This window comes from Zea mays, chromosome 4 (assembly GCF_902167145.1).
Source record: "Zea mays cultivar B73 chromosome 4, Zm-B73-REFERENCE-NAM-5.0, whole genome shotgun sequence".
Classification (NCBI taxonomy): domain Eukaryota; kingdom Viridiplantae; phylum Streptophyta; class Magnoliopsida; order Poales; family Poaceae; genus Zea; species Zea mays.
The window spans coordinates 245,467,625-245,486,100 of record NC_050099.1 but is presented as its reverse complement, the minus strand read 5'-3'; the positions used below and the strand labels follow the sequence as shown (position 1 = coordinate 245,486,100).

Below are 18,476 nucleotides of genomic sequence, written 5' to 3'. Positions count from 1 at the left end.
AAAATCTAAATCTTATCATATTTAGCTCAAAGAAGTATAAAAAACTGATGTTAAGCAGTTTATTTTACTCTATTGTATACAATGAGTTAAAGAGTAAATACGAAAAAATTGAGAATCAAAGAAAAATGTTAATTTAAAGAGAAATTTGAGATAAACAAAAAAAATCAAAATGTTAATTTAATCAAAGTAACTGCCGCGTGCACCTGCTGGCTGCTGCGGTTGCGGACGGCATTACCTAAACCATACCATAGACCATCAATCACTTCTAACACTTTTCCCGTCTCCCCCTTCCTCGCCGCCTCCACTACAGGGCTTTGCTCCTCCCAACTCTCGAAACCCTACCCACGCGATGAGAGATCGATCGGTCGAGCGCGAATTCCCCAGCCGCGAGCGGGGGGATCGGCCGCCGCCCGGGGTGCTGGGTCCCCCGCGCCGCGGGCCGGCTTACAAGACGAAGTTGTGCGCGCTGTGGCAGCGCGGCGGCTGTTCCCGCGACACATGCAGCTTCGCGCACGGACACGCCGAGCTCCGCCGGTTCCCCGGATCGCGCACCTCGTTCCCACCCCGCGCCGGTATACACAGCCTTCTCTCGTGCCCCCATTATCCTCTCGTACGCTTTTCTTTTCAGTCGAATGTTTAACCTCTGAGATCGGGATCCCCTGGTGGTGTAGCGTTCGTTGTAGATCTGGAGGTCTGGTTGTATGTTCTTTTCCTGCAAATCATGTTCCTCGTATTGTTTTTATTGGTAGGTTTTGTTGTAAGATGTCACTAATTCTGCACCCTACCGTGAATGGTTGCTCATGTAATCCATGTGATCTATCTGTTTCGGAAGAACAACGGTATGTGACCATTCAATTTATGAGATGAAGAAGAAAGGCCATGGTGCAGCAAAAAAAGGGGGATATTTAACTTTTTGCCATCTTTATGGATGGCCCTAAACCACCAGTCACTGACCATCTGTGGAGCTACAAGGGGTGACATACATGGACATGGAACCACATGTGTCTGGGTATCAATGTCCGATTTAGGTGTATGATTTAGCAGATTTTTTGAAATGCCGAATAGCACCTGAATTCTGACACGGTGTTTATAATTATACTGGTGTCAGTCCGGGTAACTAATGTACCTCTGGACATCGTGGTTCAAATGGAACTTTATTTTTTCTCCATGATTTTATAGTAGCATGTTCTCTATGTTTTGTATTAAGTGCTCGTGTGTTTTATTAAATTCGTGCTTCAATTCAACCTCAGTTGCTGCAGATAGAAAATAATTCTCACAAGTGGAAGCTTGTTGCAGTCTGCAGAATTAGGCGGCATTCTTACTGGTTGCCTTTTGATTTAACTACCATTCAAATTAGCAGACTCCTGAGCAGATTTATTAGATTCAACTGCTGCCAGAGGATAAGATGACTTTTATATAGATTCTTCAGTTGGCATTTCAACGATTTATTGTGACCTGTAATGCTTGTCCCTACATCAAGAAGGTGGGCATATCAGTATCTTGGATGATGACTCCACTGAATGATGTCCATAATACATTTGATGTGCTATGGTCATGTGCTTAGCAGCTTTAACGGTTAATTGCACATACCCTTGAATATTGTGCATCAGTTAGATCATTGGGAAGTGTTATTCTCACTGGTAATTGCAAGTTATTGTAATTCTTGCAAGTCGCCGCGGAAGATATCTGGACAAATGATAGTAGATTTATATTGTGATATTGGGATTATAGAAGACATCAACTTGTCATAATTGTTATGTGATGTTGTTCATGGTCTTCATCAATTTGATTTTCAACAATCAACATTATGAGTTTGGTATCATCTTAATGGGTATGTCAGTGGTTTCATACCATACTTTGGTATCTACCCATGGCATTAATTTTTGGCTCTACTTTGTTGTGGCTAATGATATTATCCTGGAGACCCTTCTACTTATTGTGCATTGAATTATCTTATAGCTCAAAGGCTGTGGTAAGGTTACAGGCTTATGGGTGACCTATCTCTATTAGTTCATATTGACACATTTTTTGTTCAGCTTCATTTATCCTTTTCTTGTATAAATTTTTCTCTATCCTGACTTCTAGGGAGAAGAGATTATAGAGGTGGTGACTTTAGAGATAGGTTTGATAGGAGGCGCTCACCTCATAGGAGGCATTCCCCTGATGGAGATTCCAGGGGCCATCGCTCCCTTCGTGACCGACGACCAAATTCCCAAGAAAGGGGTAATTATGGCCTTATTTTAAATCTGGACCTGACACTTCTATTACATTCAAATTGAATTCCATGTCCGTTGCATATAAATTATTAAAACTGAAATTTTACTTGCAGAATCTAGCTATTCACGGTCTCCCAGTAGGAAGAGGTATGCAATTCATTTAATATATGATTAAGTCATTCATTTGTAAATATGCTTTTACAAATGTAACACAGCTGTGTCCACTGCTCAAATTATCACTTGTTTATTTATTGTTTCCCATTATCTTTTTGTTATCGCCTTATCGGCCTTGTTTACATGATGCAATTTTCTCATTACTGTTAATTATGAAGTCGCGAAAGGGCCTCTAGCCGAGTTGGTTAGGTGACCTGAGTAGCACTCCTCAGGTCCTAGGTTCGACTCCCCGTTGGGGCGAATTTCGGGCTATGGTTAAAAAACCCCCTCGTCTGTCCCACGCCAAAGCACATGTGTAAGGCCCGGTCGCGGTCGTTTCTCACATGGGCTACGGTGCCGCTGTGTATGGGTGGGGCAGGGGTTTGGGGTTTTCTCGACCTGTGTGAGAAGGTCTTCTTCTTAATATAATGCCCGAGGGCTATCTACCCCCCCTCCCCGCAGGTCGATTTTTGTTTTTAAATTATGAAGTTTGGAACTCAAATAACTAAAAATATTTAACATTGAATATTATGTTAAAGCATCCTCTCTGAAACCATTATTTTCATATTTTTGCAAACTCACAGTTGTGGCATTTATTCACCATACTATTCACTGTATTGGCATATGCATGTAAGATGTGCCCCTAGAGAACATGCAAGCACATTTTATGTCAACGATTACTAAGTTCATGATGTGGTATCTGTTTGTGGTTATCTAATGTGTCCAATTCTAATGCACTTCTTAAAAAAACAACCAAATCTGCTTGTTACAAATATAATTGCTTATTCTGATAAAATATTCTGAATAGAATAAGTTACATACCTCTGAACTCTTATCTTACTGATTTTTTGGGTTCCCAATAAATATGTGAAATATGGAACATATTGATATTGTAGCTTACTTTTCCACTCTCTCTCAGTGAAATGAGGCATGATAAGAAGCCTGATGATGGAGAAACTAACTCATCTAGGAGTCTCAGTGTCTCTGACAATAATGATGATAGAAAAAAGGAGACACTGTTAAGTGGTGATGATAAAGAGGATCACGAAATACAGGTGTGATGCATTATACATTTTGTAGCTCCACATCACCTTTTAGCACACCCTTCTGTGTAATTGAAAGCAAGATTTTTCTGCAGCTCAAACAAATAAGACAGGACATGGAACTTTTGCGTGATGATAAATCTCTCTTGGAGGTTAGTTTTGACAGTCTCTATTACACTATCATATATTGCATGCTGGTAAACCATGTCAGTTTTTAGGTGATGTTTCTATGGGTAATTCGTGGTGTGCGTGTGTGTGTGGTTGGGGGGGGGGGGAGGGCTCTGGATTTCATGCATCGGAACAATCTAATATCTTTGGTCAGATTTAGGTGTTCTATTTTGTTTTGCACTACTATACTGGCTAAAAAATGGTGTATATAGAACTTGGTAATTGTAATTGATAACAATTGTCTTGTCTATTTTTTGTTGTAAGCTTAACCATTCTGTTCATATTGTGGGACACCGACCATTCATCATCAATCATGCTGTAATTGCTTAGTTTGATGATTTCATTTTTGTGCTTCACTCTCCGTGCTGATTGAACGGTAGGGCCTGGTGTAGTGGTGAGAGCTGTCTCACTGAGTCACCAGGTCATGGGTTCGAAGCAGCCTCTCCGCATTTACGGTGGGAAGGCTTGCCTCGGTTTATCCTTCTCTAGGCCACTCATGTGGGAGCTTTCGGCACTGGGTCTGCTTTTCTACTCTCAGTGCTGATTGCAATAACTATTCTGTTTGTATCTTTGTTTTAAACATTTTGATGGAGCAAGGAGCAGTAATTTGTAGAAGTTTCTGTGTGTTCCTTGCTTCGCAATGCCTATTGCCTATTATTTCCTCCATTCCAAATTGTTAGTCGTTTTGGCTTTTCTAGGTACATGGTTTTTTATATCCATTTAGATATACAACACATAGTAAAACTTATGAATCTAGAAAAGCCAAAACGACTTACAATTTGGAACGGAGTACTAGGTTATATCATTAGCATAAGCATTTCTTCTTAGTGTCTTTATTTACATGCTTTATATGCTGATAATGTTTCTTTTAGTTTCTAATTCCTTAAAGTCATCATTGACACATACTCTTTTAACTCTGAATCTGCACAATTGAACATTTATCCGTATTCTGTGTAAATTCAGACTCGATGGTCGTATTAACTATTCCTTCTGTAGATAATTTTGGATGAGAAGAATGCTGAAGTGCGCAAGATTTCTAGCAGATTAAATGATCTTGATCTGCAGTTAAGGAAGGAGAAAGAGGAATGCCACAGGTACTTGTACAATAGGGCGCCTCTTTTGTTTATACAGTAGCTCCATGGTGTCTTCAAGTATATAATTATCATGTTTTTTGTAAAATTCCAATGTAGGATGACCTCAAAAATTAAAAAGTTCCTTAAAGCCCATGCTCGCTTTTTGAAAGCACAGGAAGAATTAAAAAGGTACATTGTGCTTTCATCACTTTTCAGCTTAACAATTTGGAAATCTTTTTTGTCTTGACTTATTGCATCAGTTCATGTTTACATGATTATGAATTGATGGCTATTATTAAGTAAATGGAATTGCGCAGGTCACAAGCTCGTTTTGAGAGACTCGGTGATTTACTTGCTTCAGATATTCTGAAGCGTGGTGCTAATGAAGAAGTTTCTAGTATCAATGTTGATGAAGATCCAAATGTTCCTTATGAAAGGAGCCCAAATGCTGCTATAGCTAAGAAGAGATCAATACCATACTCAACAAGTGAAGAAGCGAAAGCCGGTGGGTATAGCTTAGTCTGTCTCTGAAGAGTGTACAGTGATGATGTTGGCTTGAGGTTGACATTAGTATGATGTGAATTGATCTTAATTAGCATCCGTTTCTTCTATGCTTGTTGTTAATGTATTCATTTCTTGGAGTCTAAGCGAGCCTTCCCTAGCAGCTAATACTTTCTCGTGGAACTTCAAACAATAGGGTTGACATGATTAGTTGGCTACCCTTTTTTAGAAACACTGAATGAAGTGTCCCCTTCATTTGAAAGTATGATATTTTAGAATGTGACTACTTCTAAAGTATAACATCTGACCTTGTCTTGTCCAAATGAATAATATATTCTTTGACAAGGGAGAGTTTTTTTTTCCATTTACGATCTCAGCAACATTTGTTGCCGTGTTTAAGATGTCTTATTAATTGTGTACTCATGTTTAATCTTGTCCTTTTCAGTGAAGAAAAGAAGAGAGCGGGACTCTGACACAACTAGGCCAGATAAATATAGGTTTGAAGGTACTATTGCAGGATTTGAAAAACTAAGCAAGGGAACCGAGCCAACAAAATCTTTATATTTGAAGAAGAAACTGTGGGAAGATGAAAAGGATAAGATAGGCAACTTTGTCTCCTCAGCCAACACCGACAAGGTGCAATATTTTTCACGTGCTAACTCAATTTTATGATATTATCTATATCATGTTGTCACTGCTGGCTGGTTTAACATGGACAACATCCTATCTTTGTGCATATGTTTGAGGTCGACCCTCATTGCTCTGTTACCTCTTGCTTACTCATTAAAACATCTTAACAATTGGGTAGCGATATATAAAATTGTGTAGCCTTCCTTTGTCCTCGGTCCTATTAGCTCATCATGACCGTTGTTGACATGATTCGGACTGTGCGTAGTATGAGCTGAAACTTTTATTGAGTAGATAATTTTAAACTTACAGGTCAAAGAATCTCCGGTCAAACATGTTTTGCCCTCCACTGGTATGGCTGCTCATGCTTTGGACGATCTGTTTGAAGCTGTTGAACTGGAGGATAGACGTGACACATCAATAGAAAATGATGCTGATGACGAAACTAGGTCGCCTGTTATGCCCCCACAACCACCACCGGTGGTTAATACTTACGAGCAGGTGACTAACCTTGCATCCTATGTCCTTCGAAGAACAGAGTAAAAAAATGGATTTGCGTCCTGTTGAAAATGACAAACCTTGCACTTGCGACCAGATTGCCTAGTTCCTCATTTTCTTCTGTTGATCTGCTACAACATGCTCACAGTTTGTTTTGTTTGTTTCCTAGTACGAGGCTGATGACGAGGAAGTCGACGTGGAATGATTAGAATGCCGAGATGGTACTGGAATGAGCTATATAGCTCTCGCGCCTGTGTAAAGCATTATGTAATATGTATTTGATGCTGGAGTTTACCTTGCATAAAAAGAATCGTCATTAATGATCCTTGGTGGATGCGGTTTAAGCACTCAACTTTTTTGTTAATTTGATGAAGGCAACATGCCCTGTTACCTGTACCTAATATACCACGTGGTGGCTAGCTAGCCAGCCTTGTCAGTGCCCTGGTACTTTTGGGTGGTCTTGCTGTGCTGTTCGCGGCACTTGAAAACTGATGTTTTGTAGGACTGATGTTTTGTAGGAGTATTATTTGAATGGTAGCCGTTGATCTTCGGCTGTTGATGCGCTGCTTGGTGGCATTGGATGTGATGCATTGGCAGGTTTACATTGGGCGTGATTGGTTGACTGTACAGAGACAACCGACGTGAGATCGTAGTTGGTTGCTTGTACATGAGAATGTCGGTCTGCATACGCGTGTGCTCTAGGCTTTTCTCAACCAATCATACCTATTGTATTGTGTTAGGACTCGTGGGTGTCAAATCTCATCGCACCTGCTTACTTGAATCATCATCTATCATTCATGAGTCACAACATTTGCAAATGCCTTCCAGCAGGCTAATGTCTCAGCCACAAGAGCATCAAGTATGTCCAGCAACTTGCCCGCCCCTGCGCCAACACACTGTCTCTTCTGTGATCACGAGACACAAAACCCCACCCATGCTGTTAGCTTGGACAAAGGAACCATCAATATTAATCTTCAACAAACCAGATGTAGGAGATACACCTATCTGCCAGCATTTTTGAGAAAAAAAACAATGCCCACCATCTTCAACGAATCACCACTTAAAAACCGGGAAGGTAGTGCTAGTGCCAGTCCAAACAATTCTATTAAGTCTCTAACAAAAGGAGCAAGAGGGTAACAATTTCTTTGACATGATAATTGCACCCGAGCGTGAAGCACCCAAAATGCAAGAGCAAAATCACAGTATTCGCTAGCAGTAATGGCCATGAAGGGAAAGAAGAAGAAAGGCAAGAAGCTACATGCATTAGCCGCCGTTGACGACAGCGCAGTTCCTCCTGACCTCCCCCTCGGCGCCGGTCTTGACCTGCAGCGCCGCCAGCCTGGCCATGGACCGCGCGAACAGCTGGAAGAAGACCTCCTCGGGCCCGGCCGCGACGCCCTCGACGTCGGCGCGCGCCGCCGCGTCGGTGAGCAGCGCGGCGTCGGAGCGGAGCAGGCCCCTGCGCTTGAGCAGCGCGCGGTAGTAGCCCAGGTCGAACGTCAGGTGGCTGCCTGGGTCCATCTCCACCACGCCGTCCTCCGCGTACCCGCCGCCCGCCGCCCGGCACTTGCGCCTCCGCAGGTTGGCCGCGTAGGTCGCGTCCAGGGCCGGGTCGGCCGTGTCGTTGCCGGCCGCGCCAACGCCGCCGCCGGGGTAGCCGTACAGGCGGTCCGCGAAGGAGGAGCAGTGCGCGATGCCGATCGTGTGCGCGCCTGGTCGCGATCAGTGGCATGGCATTCAACTCCACGTGTTAGAAAACAGTTGGCGGTGGACGACTGCATGCGCGTGCAAAGACTAGCTAGATAGAGAACGGCCTCTGCACTTGCGTGGAAGATTTATTGAACACTTGTTTCTATGCCTTTTTTTTTGGCAGCTGGGTTTCTTTCAAGTTGCTGATGAACAGCTTGATTTCTTGGAGCAAAAAGAAAAAAAAGGTTTTTAAAGTAGGTTTTTTAAGTTGCGCAGTTTTGGTGGTGTGCTACTGTGCTCACTTATATCCTTAATCGTGTTTTTTCTCAGCTGTGTCCTTCTGTTCTATAGCACTGGAAGAGCATAACTGAGCAAAAAAACACGACTAAGGGCATAAGTGAGCACACCACCAAAACTGAGGGCACCAACTTAAAAAACCCTTTTAAATTGGTGCCCTTAATTTTGGTGGTGTGCTCACCTATACCCTTAGTCGTGTTTTTTTGCTCAGCTATGCCCTTCCAGTGCTATAGAACAGAAGGGCACAGCTAAGCAAAAAACACGACTAAGGGTATATGTGAGCACACCACCAAAACTAAGGATACCAATTTTAAAAACCCAAAAAAATTAAGGTCGTGTTTTTTTGCTCAGCTGTGCACTTCCAGTGCTATAGAACAGAAAGACACAACTAAGTAAAAAAACACGACTAAGAGTATAGGTGAGCACACCACCGCCAAAACTAAGGACACCAATTTAAAAAACCCAAAAAAAAAGTCAAAATGAACAAGCTAATGCAGTATGACCTCTGACCTATGCGCGCGCGCACACACGCACACACAAAATTCAGGCGCTGCACTGTTTTTCTTTTGTGAAAAAAAAGAGAGCTAAATTCAAGAACCTCATTTCAGAGGAATCAGAAACGGTCAGTGCTCAACTAATATGAAATTATACAGTGAAAAGAAATGTTTTTTTAGGACTGAAAGGATTTTTTTTCCCGGCCAGGCTATTGAATTCAGCATCTGATGCAAGACGCCCATCATTCGTGCTCGAGGAATCTGTTTATAGGAGTGGCAGCGAAAGCGTCCATTATTCGTGCTGCTTTTGCACGCACTGCTGTTGCCCAATCAGCATGCAAGGAATGGGCAAGCAGAACCAGGCTCTCTCAGCTCAGTGTCCGGCCTACGCCTCGATCTCTCCAGACTCAAGAGTTACCAAGCCGGCCGGCTTTTTGTTTTTTTAATCTCCCTCTCCGATCGAACTTTTGTGAAACTCACGTTTGATCTAGTGGCAGGAATAATCCCTAATTTTTTTTACTGATATGTACTTAAGCATGCCTTTTTTAAGGGTTTTTTTATAAGAGCACCAATTTAAAAAAACCTTTTTTTAACTGATCTAATTAGGGATGGCAACGGGGAATTCCCCGTCGGGTTTTAGCTCCTCAAACCCGTCCCCGCGACAAAAAAAATTCCCCGCGGGGATCCCCACGAACGCTTGCGAGGGACATTTCTTCCCCATCCCCGTTCCCGCGAGGATAAATCCCCGTCGGGGATCCCCATCCCCGCTTAAATTATAATTAAATCGTATTTCATTTGTTATTAATGTAAAATATTGTCACTTATACACATTGTTAAATGTAAAATTCATTATGTGCACATTAAAATCAATGTATTTGTACAACGGGTGATCTCTTGACAAGATAATTCTTTACTTTTATCATTAACTATTACATAAAAATATTGTCACATGTAAGTTTAACGGGTTCCCGCGGGGAACGGGGATGAGGAATGCTTCTTCATCCCCGTCCCCGTTTACCCGTCGGGGGAGAACTTTTCCCCATTTACATCCCCATGGGGAAAGAAACTTTCCCATCCCCATCCCCTAATAGAGGAATTCCCCGCGGGAAATCGGGGATCGGGTCCCCATTGCCATCTCTAGATCTAATCATGTAGAGGAGAGGGTACCGTACCGTACCTGAGAGCCAGACGAGGTCACGAACGCCGAGGCCTTTGCTGGCGAACAGGCTGGCCAGCTGCGGGAAGGTCATGGTGTGCTTGGGGATGTCGTCGAGCGCCTCCTGCATGGCGGACACCGTGCCGTCCCTCCTCCCCGTCGCCACGCGCCACGACGGCCCGCCCTGCCAGAGCCCAGAGCACGCACTCAGTTGTCAGCTCGTACTCGTACGTACGTACGTACGTGCATGGTCGACGACGATCCATCCATCGTCCAGGCACCACCAGATCGAGAAGTGGCGTGGTGGAAAGTGGAGTGACGAGCTAGCTCACGCACGATGGCGACGACCGCGTCCCGGGCGGCGAGCGCGAGGACGTCGGCGCAGGAGACGACGCCGGGGCAGGCATCCTCGACGAGCGCCTTGACGCGGTCGACGAGGTCGAAGCCGCGCAGCGTCAGGTTCGGCGGCGCGTCCTTCTCGGCCACGCTGCCGGCGGTGGAGTTGAGCAGGACGGAGGCGTCGCAGCCCTGCTGGGACGAGCGAGCGCGTGGTGGGACACATCACACACATGCACACACCCGCGGTCAGGCTGGCACCACGCCACGCAATGGACGACGCACACGCTGACACGCACACGCACGCACGCACGTACCCTGACGAAGCAGTCGTGGAAGTGCAGCCGGAGCAACGCGGCGGCGACGGTGGGCACGCGGCGGACGTGCTGCCGGACGAAGTCGCCCACCACGCGCTCCACGCCCGGGCAGCTCTCGGCGTAGAACCCCATCCTGAGCTGCCCGGCCGCGCCGGCGCTGGCGGCCAGGACGACGAGCACCATGGCCACTCCAAGAACCACCGGCGCCGCCGGCACTACGGCCATCCTCCTGCTGCTGTGCCTCTGTGTACACTAGCAGCCGTGTGTGTGTGTGGCGAAGAAGAGACGAGTACGAGTGTACACAGGTCTGTGGACTGGGACGAGACGATGGTCTATAAATACATGGAATGTTTTCTTTGTTTTGCGTTGGGCCTACATACACACACACACACACACTCCAGATCGAGCTTGCTTAACTAACACACTGACATTTGCAGAGCTAATAGCCTAATACTGATCGAATTGTTCAGATAAAAAAAAGGGGATTCGATAGGGTTTCTTGCAGCAGCAGCTAGCAGCAGTAGAGATCGAATCGAGCTATGATGGTAGAGGCCGCAAGCTGCATCCCGGTTAAGTTTCGCAGCGCTTTCACCCGCCCACTCCTAGCTAGTCCTAGCCAGGCAGCACGTGTGCGTGTGTGCCCACCAGGAATGCGATTCGTGCGGTCTCTTTTGCAGTCCTCACCGTCCATGGTTGCGGTTGTTGAGGTTGAGGCATCGGCGTCGGCGTCTGCAGTGGGTGGAAGAAAGAGCAAGAAAAGAACATGATCCTTTCCTTTCCTTTCCTGCCATGGCCTCAAAGCCCCCCCTAGCTCGCTAGCTGGCTGGCCCCGGCCTCTTCTGCGCAACTTTCAGCGGCTCATCATCGCCTCTTTCAGGTCATCATCTTCTTAATTAATTAATTCGCTGCACTGTTCTCGTTTCCATGCGGCGTATACGTCACCGACGCACAATCGTCACTCTTCTGTGCGTGGGCCGGTCTTGTGATGAGACTGGTCGATCAACGGGCTCTGTCGTGGAGAAAGAGTGAGCCGATCAAAAAGCGAAGATCTCCTTCAGGCATCCTCTCGGTTCTTGGGCCACGCGCTGTATGCAGCAGCTCCTCTTTTACCGAGAGGGGATGGAAGCTGTGACTGTGAGGTAGGCAAAGCATGCGCAATTGCGCATCACCTGCGGCTGCGTGCACTCGGCTGATGAGCAGGCAGCAGCTGGTCACCACCTTGCAGCCAATTTTTCTCGAGAAAACATGAAGCCATAGCCTGCCCTCCAATTCAGCCACCAGAAAGAAATACAATCCTACGCGATATTTTGGATTTAGCAAGAACCAGCGATCAGAACCCAGTAGCGCTGCAACGAAGTGTAAGCCGGACTAAAGGACCGAGCTTTTCAGATCCTGTAGCTAGCTAATAGCATTCAGTGAACTGAAGTTTTAGCTAGTAAGAAACGGGAGGTCTGATGGAATCATTTTTTTGAAGTAAAAATTACTGTAGGGGGGCCTACAGTGTCTGATGGAATCATGGAATACCAGCTAGACAAGTTCTTGCGTCTACCGAGGAACCTGGGGCGTCTCTGCCCAGGAACGACACTTGGATGTCTAATGAAACACAAACACCAGCTGAACAAATCTGTCCTCACGAATCTGGATGTCTGATGAACACCAGCTGAAGAAATCTATCCTCACGCAACATCAAGAGAAATAACCGGAAACAGCCCTATTTAGCAGACTTTTAACTGACAGCTTATTCATAATTTAATGGTGTATTTGGTGGCAATGACGGATGAGACGATCTCGTAGAGTTCAGGATCAGAGGTTATAATATAACCATCTCAGTGCCGTCTATAGCTATCCATCAGAATTAGACGGAAACGTCGTGGTCCCAGCTATCCCGCAACCAAACACACAAGACATCACAACGGTTACGGATAGAACACGAGTACAACCGGTCCATTAAACCGAAGTCACCAAGAGTTAAGAGAACCCTGTATACTTCAGTTGATGTGATCAAGTTGCTGTCTTGCATTGTATGCCCTGCTTCCAGGGACCATAGAGCTTTCAAAGGAATTATTATGATTATGGTCACAGGAACACTAGAGCATCGAGAAAATTTAACCTTGAAGAAAAAACCTAACTACTCCTTAGCTAGAAGGCATCCTTTCATAGTAATAACCTGGATCGCTTAAATAGATAATATGGCTGTGCACATGATCTTTTGGATTCATCAAGAACTACCCAGAACCCAATAACAAAGCAGCAAAACCAAAAGTCAAACATGTTATGCTGTAAGCCAGAGTAAAAAACTGAGCTTGACAAAACCAAGTTAACATTCAACAAACCAAACACGTTAAGCTGTAAGCCATAGTGGGAAACTGAGCCTGACAGAATCAAGTTAACATTCAGCAAGAAACGGTAGAAAGCAAGAACCTGGAGGGGTCCAATAAACACCAGCGAATCAAATTTGATCCCAGGCAGTTAATTAGGAGATATAACCAGAAAAAAACATAATGAGCAGACTTTTAAGTTCAAATATCAAACTTCATAAGGATTCAAGCCATACTGCTGCAGAAGAGTTTTGGGTACAACACAGAGGACACAACAGGTCCATTAAACCAACGAAGCCACAACCACGATTCATGACACACAAACCACAGATGTTTATTAGACGACGACATCCATATAGAGGTACACCAGAGGGCACCAGACGACGCAGATACCCAGGTACAGCAGCAGCTTAAATGAACCATGGCTTACTGACCACCGCGGAGGCGGAGCACCAGGTGGAGAGTGCTCTCCTTCTGGATGTTGTAGTCTGCTAGGGTGCGGCCATCCTCCAGCTGCTTGCCGGCGAAGATCAGACGCTGCTGGTCTGGGGGGATGCCCTCTTTGTCCTGGATCTTCGCCTTCACGTTGTCGATGGTGTCGGAGCTCTCAACCTCCAGGGTTATGGTCTTGCCAGTCAAGGTCTTCACAAAGATCTGCATACCACCTCGCAAGCGGAGCACCAGGTGGAGGGTGCTCTCCTTCTGGATGTTGTAGTCGGCGAGGGTACGGCCATCCTCCAGCTGCTTGCCAGCAAAGATCAGGCGCTGCTGGTCCGGTGGAATGCCCTCCTTGTCCTGGATCTTGGCTTTGACATTATCGATTGTGTCAGACGACTCCACCTCCAAGGTGATGGTCTTGCCAGTCAATGTCTTCACAAAGATCTGCATGCCACCCCTGAGGCGGAGCACCAAGTGGAGGGTGCTCTCCTTCTGGATGTTGTAGTCAGCCAAGGTGCGACCATCCTCCAGCTGCTTGCCGGCGAAGATCAGCCGCTGCTGGTCCGGTGGAATGCCCTCCTTGTCCTGGATCTTGGCCTTGACGTTGTCAATGGTGTCTGAGGACTCCACCTCAAGGGTGATCGTCTTGCCAGTAAGAGTCTTCACGAAGATCTGCATGCCACCCCTGAGACGCAGCACCAAGTGGAGGGTGCTCTCCTTCTGGATGTTGTAATCTGCAAGGGTACGGCCATCCTCCAGCTGCTTGCCAGCAAAGATGAGCCGCTGCTGGTCCGGTGGAATGCCCTCCTTGTCCTGGATCTTGGCCTTGACATTGTCGATGGTGTCCGAGGACTCCACCTCAAGGGTGATCGTCTTGCCAGTAAGTGTCTTCACGAAGATCTGCATGCCACCCCTGAGACGCAGCACCAAGTGGAGGGTGCTCTCCTTCTGAATGTTGTAGTCGGCAAGCGTGCGCCCGTCCTCGAGCTGCTTGCCGGCAAAAATGAGCCGCTGCTGGTCCGGAGGGATGCCCTCCTTGTCCTGGATCTTGGCCTTGACATTGTCAATGGTATCAGAAGACTCGACCTCAAGGGTGATAGTCTTGCCAGTCAGAGTCTTCACGAAGATCTGCATGCCGCCCCTGAGACGCAACACCAAGTGGAGGGTGCTCTCCTTCTGAATGTTGTAGTCGGCCAGCGTGCGCCCGTCCTCGAGCTGCTTGCCAGCAAAAATGAGCCGCTGCTGGTCCGGAGGGATGCCCTCCTTGTCCTGGATCTTGGCCTTGACGTTGTCGATGGTGTCAGAAGACTCCACCTCGAGGGTGATAGTCTTTCCAGTGAGGGTCTTGACGAAGATCTGCATGCCTCCCCTGAGGCGGAGAACAAGGTGGAGGGTGCTCTCCTTCTGGATGTTGTAGTCGGCAAGTGTGCGCCCGTCCTCGAGCTGCTTGCCAGCGAAGATGAGCCGCTGCTGGTCCGGGGGAATGCCTTCCTTGTCCTGGATCTTGGCCTTGACGTTGTCAATGGTGTCAGAGGACTCCACCTCGAGGGTGATAGTCTTTCCAGTGAGAGTCTTGACGAAGATCTGCATCTGCATAAGAATCACCAAACAACAGGGTGACTATCAACAAAAAAGAACAGTCTCAAAGGAAATAAACAGCATATGAACTATGAAGGCGCCATGCATGCTCATCACACTGGGTATTCAAAATCTACACATAGCTGCAGCATATGCCACCATACAAGTACATCAAAATCATAATAATTAGAAGACATACTGATATATTAGAATATATAGGTATTCACGAATGATTAAACAGTAGCAGCATGTGCATGCTATATGATGTATCTAAACATGTTAAGTACCAGTAATATCAAAATAATTAAAAACATACTGATTTATTAGAATATATAGGTACTCAAGAATGATTAAACCGTAGTAGCATGTTACTTCATGTATCTAAGCATGTTCGAGCATGTATATATACATCTATCTAAGTACCAGTAAAATCAAAATAATTAAAAACATACTGATTTATTAGAATATATAGGTACTCAAGAACGATTAAATCATAGTAGCATGTTACTTCATGTATCTAAGCATGTATATACATCTATCTAAGTACCAGTAAAATCAAGATAATTTAAGACATACTGATTTATTAGAATATATAGGTACTCAAGAACGATTAAACCGTAGTAGCATGTTACTTCATGTATCTAAGCATGTTCGAGCATGTATATATACATCTATCTAAGTACCAGTAAAATCGAAATAATTTAAAACATACTGATTTATTAGAATATATAGGTACTCAAGAACAATTAACCATAGTAGCATGTTACTTCACGTATCTAAGCATGTTCGAGCATGTATATATACATATATCTAAGTACCAGTAAAATCAAAACAATTGAAAACATACTGATTTATTAGAATATATAGGTACTCAATAATGATTAAACCGTAGTAGCATGTTACTTCATGTATCTAAGCATGTTTGAGCATGTATATACATCTATCTAAGTACCAGTAAAATCAAAATAATTTAAGACATACTGATTTATTATAATATATATGTAGCATGTTACTTCATGTATCTAAGCATGTTCGAGCATGTATATATACATCTATCTAAGTACCAGTAAAATCGAAATAATTTAAAACATACTGATTTATTAGAATATATAGGTATTCAAGAACAATTAAACCGTAGTAGCATGTTACTTCATGTATCTAAGCATGTATATATACATCTATCTAAGTACCAGTAAAATCGAAATAATTTAAAACATACTGATTTATTAGAATATATAGGTACTCAAGAACAATTAAACCGTAGTAGCATATTACTTCATGTATCTAAGCATGTTTGAGCATGTATATATACATCTATCTAAGTACCAGTAAAATCAAAATAATTTAAAACATACTGATTTATTAGAATATATAGGCACTCAATAATGACTAAACCGTAGCAGCATGTTACTTCATGTATCTAAGCATGTTTGAGCATGTATATATACATCTATCTAAGTACCAGTAAAATCAAAATAATTTAAAACATACTGATTTATTAGAATATATAGGTACTCAATAATGATTAAAGGAACTGTAGGAGCATGTTACTTCATGTATCTAAGCATGTATATACATCTATCTAAGTACCAGTAAAAATCAACTCAAGAATTATTAAACCGTAGCAGCATGTTACTTCATGTATCTAAGCATGTTAGATCATGTATATGCATCTATCGAAGTACCAGTAAAACCCACAGCAACAAGTATACCCGTCCTTATCTAAAGGATTGATATTTCCATGCATAATCTTAACTACGAAGATATATGTCACACATACAGATGCATCATCTCAACTACGAAGATATATGTCACACATACAGATCCAAATCTAATAGATCCGCATGTCACACATACAGATGCATCATCTTAACTACGAAGATATATGTCACACATGCAGATCCAAATCTAATAGATCCGCTAGACAGTTTGAAACAGCACTCTACTCCGATCTAGAACGACAGCCCGACCAGACCACATCGCCACAACCAAACCATACAAAAAAGGCAAGGTAAAAATGACCCGGCAAACAAGCGCACAGAACGTAAGCAGCACGGTCGAACCGTATCAACATCGTACCAGAATATATGGAAATAAAGAATAACGCGGATCGATCGAACGAAACCCTAGGCAACGAAACAAAGAAAAAAATAGAGAATCATGAAATCGGTCCCGTCTGCGTGCGGGGCCGGCTACAGCCATCCCAGGATTCCCAGGTACTGGCGAGTTAGCTAGCAATCAGAACGCGTCTGGTGTGTACAGATCGCGTCCATGCACGGATCTAACGCAAACATGAACATAGTTAGCAGGCCCTAACCAAGTAACCATGGATCGGATCGCCGATCTAGAGAAGGCAGAGAGAGATGGGGGGGGGGGGGGGGGGGGGGGGGGGGGAGGATGGTCGCCGTACCTTGGATCGACGAGGGGATCGGGGATCGGAGATCGGAGACCGGGCGGTGTGTGCGTTCCGAGCAAAAGGAGAGAAGATGAGGTTGGGGAAAGAAGCTGGGGATGGGGCTGGCTATTTATGACGGCGGGCGAGGAAGGGGGATGGGTTGGGAACGAGTGGTTGGGAAGGACCGCGCTGGCTGCCGGATGCCGGTGCCGTGACGTTTGAGAGGAGCTGGAGGACCCGGCCTCGTCTCCGTCCACTCTGCCACGCAACTTCCGGATGCCGACAGCGGAAAGCGAAACCACCACGCTACCGCGGGAAGGTGGGGGCGGAACTCTCGAGAGGCAGCCAGAGAGATGCCGCGCCGTGCCGTATGCAGTCTGCTTCACTCGGCGGCGCGGCCGGCGCTGGTTCCTGGTTGTGGTTGGTGTCCGTTAGACTTCTCAACGCCGTTAAACGGGCTCACGCCTCCGCACACACTAGAGGGAGGAAAATGAATTTTTTTAAAATACTATAAAGCCGGATGGAAATGGCGCCTTTGAGCCTATCCACGTCACTCCAAAAATTCGTAGCCGTTGGATCGTGGATCCTTGGCTGACTTTACTCATCTGTTCTCCTGTGCGCACCTCGCCTCTGGAGACTTCTACCGAGTGCTTACGCTGTGCCTCACTCGTGTTTTGCTCTATCTTCTCTCCGCCTGCTCTTGCTCTGTTTTCTCCTCCTCCTCGTTTCCTCCGTCTAGTGCATCTGCAGGTTGCATTGCCCGGTTTGGTCCGGCTTCCTCCTACGACTGGATCCTCGGCTGCTGCTGCCTCGTCGCCGGCGTCACCGTCTTCGCGCTCGTCACCGTCCTGCAGGCCGCCACGCTCGCCGCCTTCCCCGCGCTGCTCACCATGTGCTGCGCCACCTCCGCGACGGGTGCCTCTCTCACCGCCGTCCTGCGGCTCGTCCTGGAAGGGAGGTTCCTCGGCATGGGGTCGCCCAGGATCGACGCCACGCTTGTCGCGGGGATCGTCGTCCTCGGCGGGGCCGCGGTTGGCGCGTGCATGGCGTTCCAAGCGTGGTGCCTGGGCAGGAAGGGCCCGCTGTTCGTCTCCGTCTTCGGGCCCGTCCAGACCGTCTGCACCGCCATCCTCTCCGCGGCTCTCCTCCGCCAAGTCCTCAGCCTGGGAAGGTATATAT

The 18,476-nt window shown here is 45.7% G+C and overlaps 3 protein-coding genes across 8 annotated transcripts; 1 reads left to right on the top strand and 2 right to left on the bottom strand.

The window, feature by feature from the left end:
• Positions 1–229: 229 nt before the first annotated feature.
• On the top strand, positions 230–6,828 carry LOC100192091 (uncharacterized). Of its 6 annotated transcripts, XM_035966616.1 has the most exons (12): positions 269–572; positions 1,251–1,831; positions 2,086–2,223; positions 2,330–2,363; positions 3,289–3,424; positions 3,508–3,564; positions 4,577–4,674; positions 4,771–4,842; positions 4,971–5,158; positions 5,600–5,790; positions 6,094–6,282; positions 6,449–6,824. In XM_035966616.1, exons 2-12 carry the CDS (start codon positions 1,762–1,764, stop codon positions 6,482–6,484), a joined length of 1,209 nt encoding a protein of 402 aa, XP_035822509.1. In that variant the 5' UTR covers positions 269–572; positions 1,251–1,761; the 3' UTR covers positions 6,485–6,824. The 6 variants fall into 6 exon arrangements, with proteins under 6 accessions (XP_008676471.1, XP_008676468.1, XP_035822509.1 ...); XM_008678248.3 differs by lacking the exon at positions 6,449–6,824 and having other exon boundaries at positions 6,094–6,342; XM_020551261.3 differs by lacking the exon at positions 6,449–6,824 and having other exon boundaries at positions 270–572; positions 1,297–1,831; positions 6,094–6,342.
• A 537-nt stretch (positions 6,829–7,365) lies between these two features.
• LOC100192080 (uncharacterized) lies at positions 7,366–10,866 on the bottom strand. Its single transcript, NM_001137503.1, has 4 exons — positions 10,569–10,866; positions 10,252–10,443; positions 9,937–10,099; positions 7,366–7,991 (listed from the first exon to the last, which is right to left on the bottom strand). The coding sequence occupies exons 1-4, from the start codon at positions 10,791–10,793 to the stop codon at positions 7,543–7,545; spliced, it is 1,029 nt and encodes a 342-aa protein (NP_001130975.1). The 5' UTR covers positions 10,794–10,866; the 3' UTR covers positions 7,366–7,542.
• Positions 10,867–13,083: 2,217 nt separating this feature from the next.
• Positions 13,084–17,396, bottom strand: LOC542322 (polyubiquitin). Its single transcript, NM_001329666.1, has 2 exons — positions 17,313–17,396; positions 13,084–14,914 (listed from the first exon to the last, which is right to left on the bottom strand). Exon 2 carries the CDS (start codon positions 14,912–14,914, stop codon positions 13,313–13,315), a length of 1,602 nt encoding a protein of 533 aa, NP_001316595.1. The 5' UTR covers positions 17,313–17,396; the 3' UTR covers positions 13,084–13,312.
• Positions 17,397–18,476: the final 1,080 nt, after the last annotated feature.